We start from the raw sequence: 18907 nt of genomic DNA on the forward strand, positions 1-18907 counted from the left end.
CTTAGTATTTCAATATTTGTATGTTAAGTTTTTACCTGACTGAAAACAGAAAACTGAATTAGACCCCCTGTCCCACAAGACTATTCTTTCTCAAGAAAAGCTTCAGTCTTATTTTCATAATTTCTCCCAAGCCAGGGGAAAAAAAATTAAATAAATAAAAGGAGACATATTTAGTGTTTGTGCATCTTCTAATCAGACACTATTAATCATTTCTTTTAAAATTAAATTACCTACCTCACTGAGGTGCTGTGAGGATTAATTCATTAGTGTTTCTAAAGCACTTTGAGATCCTCAGGTCAAAGGCGCTATAGAAGTGCAAAGTAGTAGTATTATTACTAGATTCTTTTGCTCATTTAAGGAATTTCACAATCCTTTAAAACCTAACTTTAAAAAACCTAACTGTTATGATTTAGACATCTATTTGTAAATCCTACAATTTATCCATACTTTTAACTCTTTTTTAATATATTACAGATAGACAGGGGAAGGATGTTTCAAAGCAAGTAATTTTGAAGATTTAACTGTGATCTAAAAATAGAGGGAGAGTAAGGGAAAATCCAGTGTGACAGACTTTGTTTAGCATAAAATTTAAGTGAAAAATCTTGTCATTCAGATTTAGAAGTGTGCCTAAGTTATACCAAATACAATAGAAGAAAACAAAAACTTACTTTAACTACAGATTCTGCAACAAGAAATCCTTTTCTTCAAGGAGAAAGGGAAACAATTTTCAAAAAGTCCAATTTAAAAGCAAGAATTCAGCTTGTAAATTACATTAAGGTACATGCATATACATGCAACTAACATTTAAACTTTTTTATTTTTACACTGTAAGAACAGCATTAGCATGAACTGACCACAAAATAATTGAACTTTTCTTTAATCTAGCTTCCCACCCCCAATTACACAAAGTAAACTAAGCATTGAGAAGAGGTCAAAGCAACTTTGCTTTAAGGAGTTTTAAGAGAAAAACTGTAACTGAGGGAGGGCCAAGGCTTCAGAACTACGTAAAATCTTCAACTATTCCACTGCTTCCCATTCCTTCCCTAGCCAAATATTTTTTACAATTAAAGTTTTGTATTTTTAAATCAGAACAACACACACACACGTGCACACACATACAATGCTAAGGGAACCAGAGCTATTTCTATATTGGGTATTCTGCTTGATAAACAGATACTTCTGTAAACGCCCAACATCCTCGGGTGTAACTGAGATTCTCCAGTGCAATACAAGTTCCAGTCCCTAGATCAAAATGAAATTTAGATATTAAACTTTAAACTCTTACCTCCTGCTCCTGCTGAAAGATGACGACTCTACCACCTTTATCTCCTGTTGCTAGTAATTCTCCAGAATGATTAAATTCTACTGTAGAAATTATATCTGCTGTATAATTGAAACAAAAACAAAAAGACGTTAGTTTTTCTTTCCCAACTCACTATAGTTTCAGAACTTAACCTGTCTTTCCTAACATATTATTCTAAGATCATATAGCAACCTGACATAAGAAATAATGTGAATCTGAAGTGATTTCATGAATATTTTGGTCCACCAAAAGGCATTCTTGCCAGAATAAACCAAATGAATGTATTTTAACAAAGAATGCAATAAATAATAGTAGTTTATTAATATTTCACTAAATTTATAAATGAAAACAGCAAATTGTGAAACACTGTATGATAGCACCACTAAATATTTAATAATTATCTTAATAATTTTCTGTAATATACTTTTAATAAATTTATGTATGCAAACCCATAGATGATCTATTAAAAAATGAAGGCAGATATTACTAAAATAGGGTAAAATTAAAAATTTCAGATGGAATTCTAACAGTTATAAATTCATAAATTCAAACAGAAGCTTGAGAATAGAACACACTTATACCAGAAATGCTGTGCTATGTACCTTCAATATGCACAGTTCCTGTGGATCCCATGCATGACTGAAATCAATCAGAGTATACCCGAAGTTGGTGCTAACTTCACAGTCTTCAAAAAAAAAAATTTGTTTCCCCTTTGCTTTTTGACACAGAGCCATTTTCCTAAGTCTAAGTTACAGAATTGGACATTAATACGAAGCAATTATACCGCTAACAAGTTTTCCACCATAAAGCATTCAGCAAAATTAGGAAACACTCCATCATATGCATTTTAAATAAACAAGTAACCTTTTTCTTTCTATAAGAGTCATCTTCTTGTTTACATTACCTCACTATTAAGAATTTAACAATCTGACTTTATATATTAAACTTGTTGCTGTTGAGTTGATTCCGACTCATAGTGACCCTACAGGATACAGAACTGCCCTGTAGGGTTTCCAAGGCTGTATTCCTCACAGAAGCAAACTGTCCCATCTTCCTCTCGTCGAGTGGCTGGTGGATTCAAACCACCAACCTTTTGGTTAGCAGCTGAGTGCTTAACGACTGCACTACCAGGGCTCCTTCACTTTATATATTAGGAACACTGAAACCAAAACCAAACCCACTGCCCTCAAGTCGATTCTGACTCATTGCAATCTTATAGGACAGAGTAGAACTGCCCCATAGAGTTTCCAAGGAGCACCTGGTGGATTCGAACTGCTGACCTTTTGGTTAGCAGCTGTAGGAACACTTTACATTTTAAATTAAGAAATCTCCTGATCAATGTATTTATTTCTAGAAACTATTTTTAAATTGCATTTTATCAATGACCTACGAGCCCTGCGTTCTATAATTTTCTTTCCACTATCTAGGTCTAAGGTTCTTAATCTTTTTGAACTTACTGAAAGTTATATGTCCTAAGGAACTGCAGATACTTGAGTGCACACAAAATTTTGCATATGATTTCAGAGTGTCTGGACAACCCTCCAACTCTAGTTAAGAACCTTGGCCCAGACTAAGGATGGTCCATATCAAGAAAGAAAGAATTTAGTGTTTACACTGCATGTATATTTAACAGTGTTTTAAAGCTAAATATATTGGACTATAAAGCCAAACATCGGTAAGTACTTAGTAGCCATTCTATTATCTGCTCTTGCGGTACTGACCTCTGTAGTGAATGTAATAAAGGTTTAAAACACAAATGTCCCTGCATATTAGATTACAGTTGGAGAGAAAAAATAAGTAGGTATGAACATCAGACAGGAAAATAAGGAGCCACGTTTTACCTGAAGGTTAGGTTCTAAAATTAGAGAATAAGGCAAAAATCACGTGTATTTAAGTTACAATCCCTCAGACAGGCATTACTTTCAATACACAAACTGTCTCTCTGTTAAGTTCAGCTCAGCCAATTTTTCCTACAGCACTGGTAGTCTGACTACCAAAGGCACTAGTTAATTTGAATATGAAGTCATACTGAACCAAAAATATGCTATCTTTGAACTCTAGAATATGCTCTCAGCTTAGTGAAATACTCACACCCGACACAGCAGGTTTCATTCTCCTGTTTACTTAATGGGATAATGGGCAGAATTCCTTCAATATTTAAATTACTTCATCATTTTCCAGGTCCAAATTGTTGCATTCACCTAAGTTAAATATTAAATAAATTGCAACTCTTGTTTGGTAGATGAGTTGTTATAGCTAAAATTTAATAAAAGATATGTCAATGATCATTGTATGTAAAGAGCCTACCCTGCCCTGACTAGCCTCTTTGCTGATCAGTAGTCAAGACTACGGTGGGTAAATGTAGTGCAGGATGGGCTCAATTTCTAATAGGGGAGAAACCTTAATCGTCCTTAAATGAACTGGACAGCAGAAAACCTGGAGGTGACTAAGTCAGTAAGGAGGTAATTACAGTAAAAAGGAATAAATAGATTTGGGGTTGAGGGGAGAGGGAAGAGAGATTTCACATCTACATTATTCTTATAAGACAATTAAGTAATAATCTAACAGTAGGCATAGTACCCCCAAACTGAAGACAGTATTAACTCACCTACCTAGTTATTATGTGGTTGTTGAATATGTGGAGAGGGAGGAAGGGAGAGAAAGAGAAAGACACTTTTACTGCGATAAGTATCAGGAATAATAAGACATCTGTTCTAATGCTTAACTTCTTAGGCCAGGGACAGTTACATTATGATGGGAATTCAAGAGTAAAGTGATGAGATATATGTTTGGCAGTGAACCAGCTATGTATCAAGAGTATCAAGACTTTGCTCTTCATCTTCCTTAATGAAAATCAGGGATTAAAACTGGTGGTAGGGGGAGACGAGGGACAGGACAGGGACAGGGATTGGATGGGAGGGAGGAGGGACAAAACAAATCCAAAATTTTGAAATAAAATTGTCCCTTCTTCCAAAATGAAAGTCTCAACAAATTTGGTCTTATTATTCCTGGTTTCTGCCACTCTGTCAAACGAAATAACTCACTTCAGCGTTATTCACAAAAGTCTAAAGAGCTATTTAATTCTCACACTTACAGAAATGTTTTCATTGTTCGAAAAAGGGTCAATTACAGATGAGAACACATACCACTTAAACTTCAGATAAAACCAATATAATCCTGAATTTACAACTAAAAACCAATTTAGTTTAAATCAAATTAGGAAAGCAAAAATGGAAATCCAGTACTCTCCATCTTTGCAGCTCAAAAACATTAGGTGAAAATGTTTTATAAAATTATATAACGAAGATACATGCATTTATATATTTTCCTCAGACCATGTGAAAGTAAATACTTAAATTCATAGTACCTCTTTGCTTTTTCACCTACCTTCCATAAACATGCACAGAACAGTTAACAGCCAGCCAAAACATTTGTTTGGGAAAGCTTTTTTAAAAATCAGCTATACTTTTTTGATGACAGCGATAATACATGTATTTATTTATATTGCTACCCATTGGCAATCTGCTTCTGAAAGGTTATAGCCTTGAAAATCCTTGCAGCGGTTATATTCTGCCCACATGGGGTGCCATGAGTTGGAATCGACTCCACAGCAACCACCACCACCAGCCTGTGCTTCTTAAAACTCTTCCGCCCCTTCTAAGCGAGCATAAACCCTCGGCTAAGTGCTGTGATCAGAAAGTAACCCTCCTTGTCCTAAGTCACCAGGCTTTTTCAATCGTCAGGATGCATCTACTTGAGGACAGGACTGCTGGACCTTTCCAACTGTTCCTATTCAGCAACAAGAGCGAGTCCATTTCAGGTGAAATGCTACATCCAGCTTTGACGCTGCCCCTGCACCTTGCTTTGTTCTAAAACAACCAGTATCACCTTATACTTCTATCACAGCACTTACTAAATACACTTTGTCTTTCTTTTGCCTTTGCTAGTCCCTCTTTTCACTGTTATAGTCCCAGCACTCAGTCCACCGCTTTGCCTATATAAAAAAAAAAAAAAAAAAATTTTTTTTTTTTTTTTTTATATATAGGAACCCGATAAATCTTAGCTGACTAACAAGTACACCAACTCTAGGTCTAGCCTGTATCAATTTATTAAAAGCCTTGTTTCCCCAAAACAAAGAAAAGATAGGGTGGCATGCAGGATGCAACAAAACTTTAAGGGGCACACTTCAGACAGGCTGAGGAATCCTAAAAAAAAACTGGGCCAAATACTGAGGGGCTAAAGTTCCACAACAGCACTAAAGGACCAAAAATTTACACCATAAAAGTCAACCCGCTTTAAATCCTTGGAGGGTTATGGGAATACAATTTTCTCAGCTTATAGATTTTCTTGAAACACTAGTGTTTGTTACTATTTACCTTGCCAAAAACCTATGGAAAAAAAGAGAGAAAACTTTAGAAACAGACAATCATACTTAGTTGAAGCGCCTAGAAAAACTTTGAGCAGAGGTGGGCAGACTTGAGGCCTCATAATTGCGATTTTTATTCTGCATATATTTAATACAGCCATATTTTAGGAAGAAAATTTTTTTCTTGGTTTGTATAACAGAGTTTAAATACAACACTATTTCATGGTGCCCTTTCCTCCTTCACCCCCTAAAAAAAAAAAAAAAAGAAACAGAGAGAAGAGAGAGAGAAAATAAACACCATGATTTCTGGGTACTAAACCATCTGTACAAGTCTGGAAGCTGTTTATATATAAACACCTACTAAACTTTCTCATTTATGGATGATACTTTAAACTTTTTCTAAGTTGTGAAATGCCAGCATGTACCAATGTCTCACTGGGAAAATGACACGTGAAAACGTTGAATAAAAAGCGAGACTATCCAAATTTTGCCTACAAACCAAGAAAAACAGAATGAATTATGGAAAACACTATGAATCTCAACTTTCTACCCTATGTGTCACTACATACTGGAGTGTCGAGAATGGGTATAGGTTTGCCTGGATACTGCAGTCCCCATAAATCTGTAACTTCCAGTTGTGAGCAACTTCCTCTCTTATTCCAGTATGCCCTCAAAATTACTGTTTCCTATTTTATATATGGCATAACACACAAAAAGGAAGCATAGCTCTAAAAATAGTGGTCCTATATTGTGGGTTATATCGTGCTATATCCAAACAAGGTCTTATTTAAAAAATAACAACATGTATTCCTAGAAGGTCTTTTTAATTTTACCTAATCATAATTACATAGCTGTATGTGGCAAATGTCTACCATAATGGACAGCATAGGTCTAAAATACTACAGGGTGGACAATGGCTTTTATTGGTAATACAAGAATGCTGGCACTAAGAGAAATTTGCACCTAAAAATTAATGCACTCTTGGTAAAATAGAACAATTATCTTGCACGCAAGGATTTTGCTGTCCTAAAGAAGAGCAGGCTAAAACCATACACCTACTACTCACTAATCAACTATCTTGTTATCCTACATTTTGCATCTAATAGTAAGAAATCTACTATCCATTTTGCACATTAACAACATACGCTGACAGTAACGAATGGCACGGTGCAAAGCAAGAGTTAACGCTGGCTGTGATGGTTAAGGTTATATGCCAACTTGGCTGAGCCATGATTCTCAGTGGTACGGCAATTATGTTATGTAATGATGTGATCTGGCATATGTAATGATGTGGTCATCCTGTATTTCTTGATCTGATGTTGCTATTGATGTTCGGTGCCCTCCAGTCAGTTCTGACTTGTAGTGACCCTACAGACAACAGAACAAAACACTGCCCTGCCCTAAACTATCCTCACAATCATCGTTCTGCTTGAGCTCACTGTTGCAGCCATTGTGTCAATTCATCTTGTTGAGGGTCTTCCTCTTTTTTACTGACCCTCTACCTTACCAAACCATGATGACCTTCTCCAGGCACTGGTCCCTCCTGATACCATGTCCAAAATAACGTGAGATGAAGTCTTGCCATCCTTGCTTCTAATGAGCATCCTGGCTCTACTTCTTCCAAGACAGATTTGCTTGTTCTTTTGGTAGTCCACAGTATATTCAGCATTCTTTGCCCACACCATTCAACGTCATCGATTCTTCTTTAGTCTTCCTTACTATCCAGCTTTCACATGCATATGAGGCAAATGAAAACATCACCACTTGGGTCAGGTGCATCTTAGTCCTTAAAATGACATCTTGGCTTTTTAGCACTTTCAAGAGGTCTTTTGCAGCAGATTTGCCCGATACAATCCGTCTTTTGATATTCGGACTGCTGCTTCCATGGGCACCACACTTTCGGATCCAAGTAAAATGAAATCCTTCACTTCAGTCTTTTCTCCATTTATCATGATGTTTTATATTGGTCCAGTTGTGAGGACTTTTTTTCTTTATGCTGAGATGTAATCCATACTGAAGGCTGTGGTCTTTGATCTTCATCAATAAGTGCTGGAAGTCCTCTTCACTTTCAGCAAGCAAGGTTGTGTCACCTACATACTGCAGGTTGTTAATGAGTCTTCTTCCAGTCCTGATGCTGCGTTCTTCTTCATATAGTCCAGCTTCTCAGGTTATTTATTCAGTGTACAGGCTGAGTAAGTATGGTGAAAGGACACAACCCTGACGCATACCTTTTCTTGACTTTAAGTCACGTGATACTCCCTTGTTCTGTTCAAATGACTGCCTCTTGGTCTAAGTACAGGTTCTGCATGAACACAATTAGTGTTCTGGAACTCTCACTATTCACGATGTTCACCATCATTTGTTACGGTTCACAAAGTCAAATGCCTTTGCATAATCAGTAAAACACACACAAACATCTTTCTGGTATTCTTTGCCTACACCAGGATTGAAATGACATCAGCAACGATATTCCTGTTCCACGTCCTCTTCTGAATGTGGCAGGTCGGTGTCGATGTACTGCTGCAAATACTTTTGAATGATCTTCAGCAAAATTTTACTTGTGTGTGATATTAATGATACCGTTCGATAATTTCTGCACTCTTGTGGATCACCTTTGGAATGAGTAAAAAAACGGATCTCTTCTATTCGGTTGGCCAGGTAGTTGTCTTCCAAATTTCTTGGCCAAACGAGTGAGCACTTCCAGCACTGTATCCGTTTGTTGAAACATCTCGGTTGATATTCCGTCAATTCCCGGAGCCCTGCTTTTTGTCAGTGTCTTCAGTACAACTTGGACTTCCTCCTTCAGTACCATTGGTTCCAGATCATACGCTACCTAGTGAAACAGTGGAACATCGACTGATTGTTTTTGGTACAGTGACTCTGTGTATTGCTTCCATCTTCTTTTGATGCTTCCTGTGTCGTTTCTTTTACCCGTAGAGCCCCTTAATCTCGCAAATCAAGGCCTGAATTTTTTCTTCAGTTCTTTCAGCTTAAGAAACGCCAAGCATGTTCTTCCCTTTTGGTTTTCTATCTCCAAGCCTTTGAACATTTCATTTTAATACTTTGCTTTGTCTTCTCAGGTCACTATTGAAATCTTCTGTTCAGCTCTTTGATTTCATCGTTTCTCCTTTTGTTTTAGCAAAAGAGATTCTTCTGACATCCATTTTGGCCCTTTCTTTCTTTCCTGTCTTTCTTCTCTTGTTGAGAGTTTCTTCGTTCCACTTAATTTTCTGCACTGAGTCATTTTTATGTATTTTCATCTTTTCCATTATTGATTTTGTATTTGCTGAGTCTTTGTTTTTCTTGTTTTTGATGTGTAGGACTGTTAGTTTCCTTTGTGGTTACCTTAATACTTACCTCTATTTTTTTAAGTTTAAACCAATCTTTTACTTCTTTACATTGCCTCGATTTCCTCTCCACTTAAAGTTCTATGACTACATTATTTAGTCCCTCTTTTTTGTTTTAAGGAAACCTTAGTGGCGTAGTGGTTAAGTGCTATGGCTGCTAGCCAAAAGGTAGGCAGTTTGGATCCTCCAGGCGCTCCCTGGAAACTCTATGGGACAGTTCTACTCTGTCCTATAGGGTCACTATGAATTGGACCCAACTTGATGGCAAAGCGTTTGGTTTTTGTTTTAATGTTGTCATCTTTCACATACTGACATGTTTCCTAATTTTCAGTGTTTTAGCTTTGATTTATTTTTGTGACTTCCCTATCTGGGTTGATACCTGGTTGTTCTATCCTGTGTTCTAGTCTTGGGTTGTTATCAGATGTTATTGATTTTCTAACTGGAGGACTCCCTTTAGTACTCCTTATAATTTTGGTTTGGTTGTTCTTTCCTGTGTTCTAGTCTTGGGTTGTTATCAGATGTTATTGATTTTCTAACTGGAGGACTCCCTTTAGTACTTCTTATAATTTTGGTTTGGTTGTTCTTTCCTGTGTTCTAGTCTTGGGTTGTTATCAGATGTTATTGATTTTCTAACTGGAGGACTCCCTTTAGTACTTCTTATAATTTTGGTTTGGTTGTTACAAATTCCCTAAACTTCTGTTTTTCTGGAAATGCCCTAATCTTGCCATCATATCTGAAAGACTGTTTTGCTGGATATATAATTTTTGGCTGGCAATTTTTTTTCCTTCAATCCTTTATACATGTCATCCCATTGCCTTCTTGCCTGCATGGTTTCTGCTGAATAGTCAGAGTTTAGTCTTATTGACTCTCCTTTGTAGATAACTTTTTTTTTTTATCCCTAGCCGCTCTTAAAATTCTGTTTATCTTTGGTTTGGCAAGTTTGATTATAATAAGCCTTGGTGACTTTCTTTTGGGATTTATCATGTGTGGGGCTCAATGAGTTTCTTGGATAGATACCTTCTCATCTTTCACGGTATCAGGGAAGTTTTCTGCCAACCGATCTTCAACAATTATCTCCGTATTTTCTGTTAAACCCTTCTGTGCCCCCCACCCCCTTCTAGGTACTCCAATCACTCAGAGGTTATTCCTCTTGATAAAGTCCCACGTAATTCTTAGGGTTTTTTTTTTTTTTTTTAATTCTTTTATATGATTTCTCCTCAAATATGTCCGTGTCAAGTGCTTTACCTTCAATCTCACTAATTCTGACTTCCACTGCCTCAATTCTGCTCCTATGACTTTCTATTGAGTTGTCTAATTCTGAAATTTTACTGTTAATCTTTTGGATTTCTGTTTGCTCTCTATGGATTCTTGCAACCTGTTAAATTTGTCATTATCTGCTTGTATAACCTTAAGTTCCTCTATTGCTTTGTCTGTGTGTTCTTTGGCTTGTTCTGCATTCTGCCTGATGTCCTTCTTGATTTCTTGAAGAGCTCTGTATATTAATCTTTTGAATTTTACCCCCAGTAATTCCAAGAATCTATCTTCCTCTGGAATTTTCTTGGTTTTTTGGTGGCTTGCTGAAGCCATCACCGTCTGCCTCTTTATGTGATTTGATATTGACTAATTGTCTCCAAGCCATCAATGTTATTATATTTATTTATTTAATGTTTGCTTACTGTGTTCTAGCCTCTTGTTTTGATATGCCCAAATAGGCTGGTCGTGTGAGCTACTTTGATTATTGGATCTTTGAAGCTCTCAGGTCCTGTCACCGGTACCAGGTATGTGATCCCAGGAGTCCAATTGGTTTTCTTGTGTGGATTCAGCTCAGGTGTCCAGGTTGTCAGTCACTGAGTTTGTGGTACAGCCTCTCACCTACAGTCCCAGAAGGACAGGGGTGATTGGAGTAGGCACAAGTATCTGGCTGGAGTAGGGGGTCATGTGGGGAGGAAGGTAAGGGGGCTCACGGCTGCCTCTGAGTGTCTGGGTCAAAGATGTGTTCCTCTTGCACAGTGTGTATAGGTGGGTGAGTTTTGCAGCTGGATCATGGGCACCCAATGCTGTTGGCTGTAAGGACTGAAAGGCACCACCTATTCTTGGACCCCTGTTGTGGGTGGCTAGGTAAAGTGCATGGAGCCACCAGCCCTCAGGCCCCTGAGGTGGGTAGGTGAGGACCCTGCTTAATGGGGAGGGTGATGTCAAATATGAATCTGCCGCTTCCCCATATAGCTGATGCAACTGAAAATAGGGTTCATGTATATACAGCCTGTTGTACTGTGTTAATAAGGGCCTGCGTTGTTGAAATGGGCCCACGCAGGTCTATGCAGGGGTGAAAGGCGCTCAAAAGTCTGTGGATCCCTTATGCCTGTGCCTAGGCAAAGAGGCTGTGCCTGCCCTGAGTTCCTGGCTTAGGTGAGCTGGCAGATTATTTTCTCCTGCTTGTTAACTTGTTCCCTCTCCAAAGCCAGGAGAATGGCTCAGGGTACGTGATGGGTTCTACTTCCGGCCCAGGGGTTGCAGCAGTCACTGAAGCCAGACCAGGACTGGAGCAGAGCAGGGAGAAGGCAGGTAAATGGAAGACAGGTAGTTCCCAAAAGGTTTTTTTTTTTAATTCTCATGGTAGGTGAGATGCTTGCACTTATCTTTTGCTGGTTGAGTGCCACTTCTCTCTGGTTCTATAAGCTTGAGCAGACTCACTGCCACTAGGTCTCTCCCGATGTGGAAAACACATTCCCAGTACTGCTGCTTGCCTCAGCAGGTACACCAGGTGATCCAGCATGCAGGGTGCCAGTGCCAGCCAGGTCAATTCTGGCAACTCCTTGAGGCTTCTGAACTGTCTCTCCCTCCCCCTGCCACTCAGTCCAATTCCTCAACTTTGTCTTTGATATAATACATGGTAGGGCAATTGACTAGCGTTCTGAAATGTGGCCCTCCCTTTTTATTAACCGTATTAGGATGTACTTTAATAAGATTGACATAGGTAGATTTTCTTTGTGAAGTAACATTTTTATTGTCATAGAGAAGATTCTTGTTCCTCCTTCTAAAAGAAGTTTTTTATTCTCTGATTTTTGTTGTTGGTTTCTGAGAACATAAATTATTGTGCTATACTAGACTGTGGCTCTAGTTCAGAGTTAGTCTGTGACAGTGATACTAATGTTTTTGTTTTTTTAAAGCATGGTAGAGCTACTTTAATCTTCAGAGTAGAATGTTCACACGTATTCATAGTTTTCATTAACAGTTTGTTTTAAAACTAGTATATAGTTTTAAAACATTATATTCAGACAAATATTCAGTTTGTCTCTTTTTTACTGTCAAAATGCCTGTGTTCAATACACATTTAGAGACAAACTACATTGACTTAACACTATTTACTAATGACCACACTGCAATTACTGCCTGTCCCAACAATAAGGCTGTATTTATTCCACACCTGCCACATTCAAGGCACATTCTAAATTCTACCCCCAACAACTTATAATAATGTAGAAATGCAATCACAACAGATGAACAGCTAACCAATAAGAGATTTAGTTAACTGTATGAGAGAACCGAAGAAGAGCTATCAAAGCAAAATAATTACAAGATGAATTCTAAGACACAAAGACCAAGTAAATATGTAGAAATACCCCTTCCTTTTTAAAAAATTAAATAAATAAAGGGGAGGAGGATAACTGGGAGAAAGCTTAAGTATTTTTAGCCACTTGCACTGTTGCTATTTGCATTGTAGATTCCTAAAACATCCACGTGAAACAGTTAACATAGGAGCCGTTGTATGCTGACAAGCTTGATTCTGATATTTTTCTCAATATAATTAGGCTTTAAAGCTAAACAATTGTGAAGAAAACTTAGTAAGTGAAAACTCTCATAAACTACTGTAAACACTTTGGCCGCAAATAAGCACCTCTAAAAATTCAGCTATATCTGCCTCATGCAACACAAAACAGCCTAAATATTGAGATAATCATGAGGTTCACAAAAATCCTACGAATTCACTGTTTCTTAATAATCTGCATTATGAACACTATCGCCAAAGGGACTACCCTGTTGAAAAGAACAAGTGCATGCAAACACTACCACAAAGCGTTTGCTGGTGTGATACTCTAGATATGAAATGAAACTATCATACCTGGAAAATAATGGATTTATCAAGTTGGCTACATGTAATCTAATCTTTTTACAAATCATGTTTGATTTCCCACAAAACTGTATCAGGCAATCAGTCCTCTCTACTTTTGGTTATGTTTCAGCAATAACAAATATTTAACACAGAATATAACAACTAAGGAAACCCTGGTGGCGTAGTGGTTAAGTTCTACGGCTGCTAACCTAAGGGTCGGTAGTTCGAATCTGCCAGGTGCTCCTTGGAAACTCTATGGGGCAGTTCTACTCTGTCCTATAGGGTCGCTATGAGTCGGAATCGACTCAACGGCACTGAGTTTTTTGGTTATGACAACTAACTACATAAACAAAGGTATCCAGAAAAAAGTACCCAAGAAAACATACAATTACTGAGCACTTCCTCTTTTAAGAGGTTGAACTGGAAAACAAAAATCAAAATTAAAAAATCAGGTAACTGGTCTTCAGCTCTAGCCATAAAGGAGTCAGACAATCTAGATTTACACTCTTGCAGTAAACATCTAGGAAACTGAAGATAATATATGAAAAAACTGTTCTCAGATAATGGAACCTTGAGAAAAGGGAAATAAAGTGAGCCCCATGTCTTGTCCCAGCTTACTGTCTGGAAGGAGTTTCCTGGAAGGAGTTTCCAGGTCACAGTGGAATAAGAAAGAATTCAAACAGGATCAACAATTTCAATAAATTCTGGAGACAAGAACTGGATGTGCAGGCGTAGAATATGTGGGCAGGGTAACTGTAGAGGAGGTGCTGCACAGAGAAATAAAGCTCTAGGGATCTACGAAAAGATCCCTTAGGATCTTGGCTTCATTCTGATATGAGCATGTATAGAATATAACCCTACAAGGCCTGGGAAAGAACCAACAGAAAGCTTATATAGGGCTCAAGATAGTTAAGGTTCCCACAAGTCAGAATAGAGAAACCTCATAATTGAATAGTTAAGGTTCCCAAAAGTCAGAACAGAGAAACCTCATAATTAATGAGGCATTAGGTAGAGTTTTCAGAAGAGTATTACCTTAGCAAAAAACAAAACCAAGAATGAAAAACAGTGGGGTACATTCTGATTCACGCCAGCCCCGTGTGTGTGAGAGTAGAAAGTGCTCCTTTCGGTTGGTTTTTAATGGCTGATTTTTCAGAAGTAGGTTGCCAGGCCTTTCCTCTGAGGCACCTCTACGTGGGCTCAAACTTCCAACCTTTCAGTTAGCAGAGGAGTGTATTAACCATTTGCAAAACTCAGACATGAGCCCTTGACTAAAGTCTGCTCTAAACTTAAACTAACAGAGCTTAAAAGCAAACTCTGAAAGATCAAAATGATTTCAAGTAACTACATGCTACGGCAAAATTAAACACTCTTTAAAACAACACAATAAAATCCAACAACCAACCATGTAAATTCACAATGCCTGACATCCAATCCAAAATTTCCAGAAATGTAAAGAAGCAGGAAAATATGACCCATAACCAGAAGAGAAAGAAACTAATAGAAACAGAAGCAGAAATGACAAAATGATGGAATTAGCCATCAAGGATTATAAAACAGCTATTGTAAATATGCTCCATATGCGCAAGACTGAAGAATAAATCATGAGCACGGTAAGAAGAGAAATGGAAAATATAAAAGACAAATAATGGACATCTAAAAACAAAAAAATACACTCTCCAAAAGATAACATTAGGTAGGATTAACAGATCAGATACTGAGCAGAAAAGATCAACGAACCTAAAGACATAGTAATAGAATCAAAAGAAAATGATACAGGAAGAAAAGAAATGAGCCCTGGCCTGTGGGATAATATCCACTGTTCTAGCACATGTATCACTGTGGTCTGCAGGGGGCAAAAAAGTAGGGAATATTTGAAGAAATAATGACCCCTTAATAACAAAAGGATCAGTTATAAATGCAGACTTACACACTACTGGAAACTCAAAAACCATCAACAGTGTTGCACTGATGTGATTTTTCAAAACTAGTGAAGGATTCTTTGTAAAATTCTAACGTTTCAAGATAAAATGATCCCCTGTTTACTTGGTAAACTTTAGTATATACATTAAACTCATGCAAAAAATACCTGATATGTAAAATGGTACTGGATTTTAGGCTCAGAAAATAACACAATTGTCAGCACCATGAACATTTAGCACAATATTCCAAGTCATCGAGGACGTGCAACAATTTTTTTTTCTCATTCAAAAATTTATACACAAATTGTTTCGTGACATCGTTTGCAATCCCCACAGTATGTCAGCACTCTCCCCTTTTTCCTTTCCACCCCAGGCTTTCCAAGTCTACTTGGCCAGTTTTCCTGTCCGTTCCTGCCTTGTCTTTCCTTTTGGGCAGGGGTTGCCCATTCGGTCTTATATACTTGACTGAACAAAGAAACACATTCCTCACACATTACTGTTGTTTTATAGGCTTGACTAATCTTTGGATGAAATGTGGACTTCGGGAGTGGCTTCAATTCTGAGTTAGCAGGGTGTCCGGAGGCCATAGTCTTGGGGGTTCCTCCAGTCTCTGTCAGACTAGTTAAGTATGGTCTCTCTTTTGTGAATTTGAATTTTGTTCTACATTTTTCTCCCATTCTGTCCAGGACCCTCGACCATGAACCCTGTCAGAGCCCTCAGTGGTGGTAGGTGAGAACCATCTAGTTCTTCTGGATTCAGGCTAGTAGAGGCTGTGTGATTCATGTTGTCCATTACTCCTTTGGACTAATATTTTTCCTTGTGTCTTTGGTCTTCTTCATTCTCCTTTCTCTGGATGGAATGGGACTAAAATATGTATCTTAGATGGTTACTCATAAGCTTTTATGACCCCAGGTGGTGAGGCAATTTTTTGTTCAAGACTGTCCTGCAAACTGCCAAATGTCTAACATACTTGGCCTGTGCCTAGGGAATAACAGTAATTTTCCCTAATCGTCAATAGGACAAACGGTTTTTATAAAATTTATGTATCGATAAAAGGTATAGTAAAGAGGTAACAGTCGTAAGTCCTCATGCCAAAGATTTTTAATTTATATATTTCAAGGTTATTCGGAACAGAAAAGTTGACAAAAATGATAATTACATTAGAAGACTGACATACCCCTCTCCATTTCCAACAGATTAAAAGAAGCAGGAAGGAAAGGAAAACAGGTAAGATATCTGAAAAATAAAATTGATACCATAAAAATATTAACTGAAGATTAATAATCAGGTTCTAACCATTAGGTAATCTTAAAACCCATAAGGCAAAGATAAAAATCAATATTGCAATAAAAGTACTTTAAAAAGATTTATAAACTTTAGGGCAGAAAAAGTGCTCTGTATGATAATGTAATGGTAGATGCATGACATTGTGCCTTTGTCAAAACTCATAGGACAGTATAACAAAGAGTAAACCCTAATGTAAACTACTGACTTTAGTTGTTAACAATGTTATTTTGGCTCATCAGTTTTAACAAATGTACCACGTGAATGCAAAACGGTGTACGGGGGAGAGAGAGCATATATGAACTCTCCCTACTTTCTGCATAATTTTTCTGTAAACCTAAAACTGCTCTAAAAAGTAAGATCTATTATTTTTTAAATGAGCTTAAAAAGGATACAATGCTCACTATCAACTAATAAAATTCAAAGAATCAAAAATCCTGAAATCCCATTACTGAAAGAGAACCACAGGAAATAGTTTGTTTGAAGAGCCCTGGTGGCTCAATGGTTAAGCGCTTGGCTGCTAACCAAAAGGTTGGTGTTGGAATCCATCCAGCAGCCCTGCAGGAGAAAAGACATGGAAATCTGCTCCCCTGAAGATTACAGCCTAGGAAACCTTATGGGACAGTTCTACTCTGTCATACAGGGTTGCTACGAGTCACAATCGATTTGCTGGCACAAGATCACTTTCAGTAACGGTCTTCTAACTAAAATGAACATTTTTTAAAAATCACAGAAATAAACTACTCTGTAGAAAAAAGATAACCGTCACTCTTAATCCCACTTCTAAGAGGGCCACTATTGTCACTTTAGTATATATCCTTCCAAAATTTGCCAACATGTACTTGATGTACTTGTTTATATTTAGTATAAAAAATAACAGATCTATTTGTATTGAGAAATAATGTTCTCTGTAATATATCATCAAGGTAAAAAAAGTTACAAAATGTATCTGAACCTATTTGTATAACATAAACAAACAAGAAATTATGGAATAGCTACAAGAGTTTAGATAGGGAGACCAGATAACATATTTCACAGTCATTGGCATAAAAGTAACAGTGGAAACTTAATAGATGAATCTCTACAAGGTGAACAGAGTGATTAGATAACCATTTCACACCATCCAAATGACTAAAAAAATAAAACATAAGAAACAACTGACTGTACCTAATGCTGGTATTGTGCAGCTGGGACTCTCACATACTGCTGGTGGGAAGGCAACATGGCACAACCTCTTTGGAAAAATAGTTTGGCAGTTTCTTAAACAGTTAAAACAACATGTTTTAACTACAAACTACTAGACATTTGCCCAAGTGAAATGAAAATCTCTGTTCACACTAAAAACATGCAAATGTTCACAGCAGCTTCCTTTGTAGTCACCCAATCTGGAAATGACCCTGAACCAGGGTGTGAATAAACAAAATGTGGCATATCCATACAATGAAATACCATTCAAGAAAAAAAAGAAACTACTAGTAGTAATACTATATGGACAACACAATATGGATACTAACATGGATGAATCTCAAAATGCATTACACTAAGTTAAAGAAGCCAGATTCAGAAAGCTACATACTATATGACTCCATTTAAATGACATTATAGAAAAGGCAAAAACTACAGAAGCAGAAAACAGATTAGTAGCTGCTAGGGGCTATGAGTCAGAATAGCCTCAAAGGTGAGTTTGGTTTGAGGGGCTGTAAGTGGCATAGGGGTTGAGTTTAAAAGCAAACTCTGGCTACAAAAGAGCATGGGGGAGGGCCACATGAACCCAGCGACTACATCATCCTGAGACCAGGAGAACTAGACAGTGCCCAGCTACAACCGATGACTGCCCTGACAGGGAACACAAGAGAGAACCCCTGAGGGAGTAGGAGAGCAGTGGGATGCAGACTCCAAATTCTCTTAAGACCAGACTTAATGGTCTGACTGAGACTGGAAGGGCCCCAGTGGTCATGGCCCCCAGACCTTCTGTTGCCCCAGGACAGGAACCATTCCCAAAGCCAACTCTTCAGACATGGATTGGACTAGACAATGGGTTGGAGAGGGATGCTGGTCAGGAGTGAGCTTCTTGGATCAGGTGGACACTTGAGACTATGCTGGCATCTCCTGCCTGGAGGGGAGATGAGAGGGTAGAGGGGGTTAGAAGTTGATGAAAAGTGAGAGTGGAGGGAGAGAGTAGGCTGTCTCATTAAAAAAAAAAAAAAAGAGTAATTGGGAGTGTGCAGCAAGGTGTATACGGGTTTTTGTGTGAGAGGCTGACTTGATTTGTGAACTTTTACTTAAAGCACGATAAAAATTATTTAAAAAAAAAGAGCATGGGGGAAAACTTTTTGGGCTGATGGAACTGTTTTATATTTTGACTGTGATAGCGGCTACATGACTGTATGCTTTTTGTCAAGTATGTAAGTTATACCATAAGAAAGCAACAACACAATCCAAACACTGTAATCACATGGCAGATATACTAAAATTCTAACCTACTATTTGTTACACAATACTTTCCTGATCCAAAACCTTCAAAGGTCCTCTAAGAATTATCGTAACATTTTTAAAGTACTGCCTGGTTTTCAA

At 37.7% G+C, this 18907-nt stretch overlaps 1 protein-coding gene across 2 annotated transcripts in view; it reads right to left on the reverse strand.

Moving 5' to 3' along the window:
* The window catches only part of PPP2R2A (protein phosphatase 2 regulatory subunit Balpha), an 87699-nt gene that overhangs the window by 32394 nt on the left and 36398 nt on the right, over positions 1–18907 (reverse strand). For both annotated transcript variants that reach the window (XM_049866365.1, XM_049866364.1), the window contains exon 3: positions 1286–1383. In XM_049866365.1, coding sequence (XP_049722322.1) covers positions 1286–1383 — 98 coding nt within the window. The remainder of the gene's footprint in view (positions 1–1285; positions 1384–18907) is intronic.

The sequence above is a fragment of the Elephas maximus genome, chromosome 22, assembly GCF_024166365.1.
Source record: "Elephas maximus indicus isolate mEleMax1 chromosome 22, mEleMax1 primary haplotype, whole genome shotgun sequence".
NCBI classification, from domain to species: Eukaryota; Metazoa; Chordata; class Mammalia; order Proboscidea; family Elephantidae; genus Elephas; species Elephas maximus.